Here is a 5,055-nt window from a genome sequence, read left to right on the forward strand (position 1 = left end):
TTGAATTTTACTTCTACGGGAAAAATCATTGAATGGTAAAAAAACAAACAGAAAACTTAGCCAAAAAAGAAGAGGGTGGTAAAAATAGAATAGAAAAAATTCAATGACTAACTAAACACGAAAAAACTAGGAAAAATAGACTCATGAATGTTCTTGCTTTGAGAAATTTGTCCGAATCAAAAAAAATTGACATGAGAGTGTTGAAGGTGGGGGGACATGAAAAAAAATAATGTTCTCGAAATTCCGTTCAAAGATGCCGCTCGAGGAGTTGAACTTGTGAGGGCGATGATTGAGGGTGCGGCGCCGCTACCGACTGAGCCACGCGGGCAAAGAGAAAGCGCACGCCCGATTGCACACATAAAGGCGAGGACGACAGCTGTACGCAGAGTGACATTAAGCGTTGTACACCGTTATGGTAGAATGCATACTCTAGCTACAAAAAAACTACGAAAAATCTCCTGTCCCCCCACCTTTAAGTCGTCTACTAACCAAAAAGTTCGAATGTATATTCGTAGACCAAGGAAGGAATAGATTTCAAGTTAATCAAATCAGGTATTGTTTTTTTGTGAGTTTTCGAGTGACAAACTAGTATAGCAATCTTAAAAATATTCAGTCATCTGCCAAATTATAAAAAAGTCACATATTGTGAGTTTCACATCATATTTACCACATTTTTCACTTTCCGGATCACAGAAACAAAGATTTCTGGGATTTTGATCTGCTGCATGAGTCAGACGTTATTATTGTTTCCGGAAAAAATTCTTTGGGGTGCCTACCGTATTCAGACTGCAAAAATACTCTCTAACTCTAATTTTTTTCGGACAACAATAAATTCAGTTAGTGTGCGGTGGAGCGCAGACCATATTTTACATTGCTAATATATAGAAAATATTCACACTGAACTATACAGATTATACACATCAAAGAAGCAAAAAAGCGAACAAAGAGAATGTCAAAACAATTATTCAAAAGTTAAGCGGATTCGAGTCAAACAAGAAATAAAAAATATTGTCTCGGTAAATACTTGGGAAAATTGGTAAGGCGAAAATAAAAATTTAAATCAGAGCACTTGGAAATCATTTGGGGTTTAATATACCGCATCGAGTAGTGACTGGAAACATCCACGTTTTGAAATTCAAATGAAATAGTAGATATTTCAGTTCTGTGTGAAAGCAAGGTTAATACATGATATGAAAATTTTAACTGCAGAATGAAACCAAAAAATTACTGCTTTTTCCCGCATAAAATGGTCCTCAATAATTGTTTCCTCAATTTCTCCCATCCCTCGTTTTTGTTGACCAACTGCTCACAACTTTCTTCTCGAATCTATCATGTGCTCGAAAGACAAAGCGCGTATCTATCTCTTTTCATCTTTCTTTCTTTCTAATAATCACGAAATATTTTCAGAAAACATACGTTCACGTTTTTGTTAGAGTTGAAGACATATGATCTTTTCTATTCCGACTTTTAAAATCCTTTTTGAAATCAATTCAATTCTTGAGTAATATTTTAGAAAATGCTGTTGAAGCTGACGGATGTGGTTCTGGACAAATTGGGAAAAACTCTACCAGCAAAAGTTGATCTTCGGATGGTGATGGTTTGAATGTATATTTTTGATTTTTTCAGGATCTCCTTTCTTTATCACTGGTTCAGTCCTCTCTAAACGAGTTTTTTAATAAAGAAGTGTATTGGCAGCGGCTGATGACCAAACATCTTTGGATCGATCGGAAAATGGTGAGTTGAACGAACTTTGTAGAGAAGCTTTTAAGGCTTATTGAGAATTGTTAAGAAATAATCTTTCGCGCACAATAGTTTGATAACTTTTCCAGATAAACTTCATTATATCCGATTTTCTTTTAATTTTCATTATGGTGTCTACTTTCTTTATGTTTGACCAGCCTGTTTACCGCTCCTCCGGCGCTTCAAACAGCTGGCTGGTACGCCTTCGGCGCAATTTAACCTATTTTTTTACTGTTCGTCGCTTCGCTCCTCAATCTTTTAAAAAGTTCACGTCAAATTATATTTAATTCTCTCTCTTTCTTCGCAACTTTATTTATTTATTACAAGAATGATTTTTTTTTCAGTTTCGCTCCAAAGATGATATACTTTTTTTACTGAACAATACACCAAGTTGTCCACAAGAAACATTTGATTACGGAGAGAAAATCCTGAGATTTGCCACATTTTCAAACGATGGATCGATGCTTGCTGTCATTGGAAACGAGTGTAGATTATGGGTCAGTTATTTGCTAAACATTCTCTAAAATAATTGCGGCAATGTTCAGGTATATCGAGAGGAAGAAGAGATTTTATTCGTTCAGCTTCATGAAAAAAGAAGATGGAATAAAGTGCTTTCTGTTGAATTTTCTCCAGATGACAATCATATTCTAATTGTTGGATTTATGGAAGAAATTCTAGCGATGCGTCGGAAAAATGAAGCATGTGTGTACGAACTTGGAGGTATGGCAACTTTTATTTTTTGACAACTTGTAAATGTTCAGAAGATCATGCGCGTCTCCATTCATTTAATTACCTTGATCAGGGAATGCTCAGTACATGGTTGGACAATAAACACATTTTATATATGTCGAATAATGGAATGTTGGTTGTTAAGAAATGTTAAAATATTTTTTTAAAAACTAGTTTTAGGAGAGACAGAATGCGAATTTTCATCAGCTCCATTGATATCTCCTCCGAGATTATGATTTTCCCAATTCTCACGTTTAACACTCGTGTCACTAAAATTTTGGTAGCCCAGCATGTTTCTCCAAGGACCCGCAAAATCACACAAATCGCAGATCAAGCACAAGAAGAAGGGAAAGTGAGTCGTTCAAAAAAATTGACCATTATTTTTTTTGTTCAATTTGGTTGTTTTCAGACTCTTTCCCAAAAATTGTTCGAAATCGGACTGGAGTCAGGAGTCGATGTGAATAACATGCAAGAGCTGCGAGCCATTTTGGATCAAGAGTCGCAGTGTATGCCATGCTACAGATTGCACTCTCATCATGACGCCGTTTCCCAGAGAAATTGTTCATGTCAGTGTCATCACAACACTGACAAACTTCTTATTTTCCATGGAAACGACGATCGTTTACATATCAAAGTGATTACTCATCGACTTCTTGAAAGAGCTAAGCAAGCTTGGAGACAACGTGGGTAAGTGATTTTTGTACCCAGTTAAACAAAACGAACAATTTAAATAATGAACTAGAAGCCAAAAACATATATTCTATAAATCGGTTTTTAATTGATTTTTGCCAAAATTATTTCTAGTTTTCACAATTCGAACACATTTGCATCATTTGCCAGATACTTCTTTTTTAACTTGCTTGATCACAATTTTTAGAAAAATTGAATCATATTAAATATTCATTGATACAGTGACGTGGAAGAGGATGCTGACCAGAACCGCCTATTCTCTCCACTGCTACATTGTACATCATTTGATACCGTGGATCATGTTTTTCGAACTGGGTTTTCTCTATTGAAAAGCTCCATGTGCTTTTCTCCAGATCACAGATATCTTTATGTTACCGGAACTCGAGAAGCTGAAAAACCTAAAGATCCAATAATGGAGGTATTAATCACTTTGGACTGTTAACGTGACGTACATTATGCAAAATTACAGATTAAACCAACTTGTCTTGATCTCGAAACAATGGTAATTAAAAGCACACCGGATTTTTCAATTCACCCGTGGGTAGAATATGATTATAGTGCCTGTATCACTGCAAACAACGACTTTGTAGCTTTGTGTGTTTTCAGTGTTAGTACAAACCCAATAATAGGTGAACTTACAGATTCACTGGAAAGGATGTATTACTATGGTCATCATTTCATCGTGGATATCCAACAAAAATTTTGTCGGATTTCAACTGGCCTATTTCTTCCGTTGCTCTCCATCCACTGAAAAATGAACTCGTTGCTACTTGCCAAACGGAACTTCGCTATTTTCAAAGCCCAGTATTGAAAATTGAAAATAATTCAACACAAACTTGATGAAGATGAATTTCCGGAATTTGAAAAAACAACTAACATTAAGTTTGTAAGAAATGTCTTGAATAAGTGAAACTATTTATTTATAGTTTGTTGTGCAAACGTTTTTTGTATTACTTGTTGATACCTTGCTCTTCTTAAAATCACACACAATTTTTGCTGCAATAAACTTATCCTACACAACCAATATCAAAAACTGAATTCCATTTCACAACTCCCAAAAAACGTTGCTGACGTTTTTTGATTGACCTACAGTTCATTATTCCACACCCTTTATACGTTTCGATAAAATGTTGATAGTTAGAGCACATCAACCAAAAAGGGAGGATTTTTTTTACTACACTGTAAAATGTTCTTATCAGTTTTATGAACCGGGAGGTTCCCGGATTGCAGCCAACGCCCATGTTCGTTTTTGAGTGTTGTCTTTCTTAGCGTTTTATGGTTTCGGATAATTTTTTATGACAGCTGGGTTTATAATAATTGCTCGTTGTCGTAAACAGTTCATTTTTTTTTCATATCTTTTGTACTTTTTCCATTCTGAGAAATAATTTGAAATAATTTTATTTGCAAAGTATTCAGTGCTATTATCGCAAACTCTTTTCTTCTGCAATACATACATACGCTCACGCATATGTCCATTGGCAAATTTTGAGGCGTGAAAATAGTTTTTTTTTTTCTTAAGACTTTGGTAATACTGTTATAATCTTTCAGAAAAGTGAGAAAATTAAAAAGATAGGAAGACTTAAGAAAGTTGTGAAACTGGAAAGTTGCAGAGGGGAATTAGCAATTCGGAGAAATTTTTTGCAAAACGATAAAAACTGATATTCATAATAAAGAAAAACAAATGAAATAAATTTTAGGAATTAAGTTTTCTCATCTCATAGAAATCAAAAAAATTCGGGAGGAATTTTGGAATACTATTTTTCACAGACGAGTTTGGATTTATATAAACTACAACATCAATAAATGAAGACAAATTTGAATTATTCTGTACAAGGAGACCTAAAATGGGCTAGTACAAATCACATGTCTGAAACTTTGCAAATTTGTACTAAAAAT

The 5,055-nt window shown here is 34.6% G+C and overlaps 1 protein-coding gene across 1 annotated transcript; it reads left to right on the top strand.

Annotated features, from left to right (window-relative positions):
- Positions 1–1,516: 1,516 nt before the first annotated feature.
- CBG16425 lies at positions 1,517–3,999 on the top strand (the record flags this gene model as incomplete). The annotated part of the gene is made up of 10 exons (XM_045238747.1): positions 1,517–1,597; positions 1,627–1,734; positions 2,085–2,237; positions 2,286–2,460; positions 2,502–2,601; positions 2,650–2,821; positions 2,879–3,156; positions 3,382–3,577; positions 3,629–3,753; positions 3,801–3,999. 10 exons carry the CDS (start codon positions 1,517–1,519, stop codon positions 3,997–3,999), a joined length of 1,587 nt encoding a protein of 528 aa, XP_045095849.1.
- Between the last annotated feature and the right edge of the window lie 1,056 nt (positions 4,000–5,055).

The sequence above is a fragment of the Caenorhabditis briggsae genome, assembly GCF_000004555.2.
Source record: "Caenorhabditis briggsae complete genome, chrX, whole genome shotgun sequence".
Lineage (NCBI taxonomy): Eukaryota > Metazoa > Nematoda > Chromadorea > Rhabditida > Rhabditidae > Caenorhabditis > Caenorhabditis briggsae.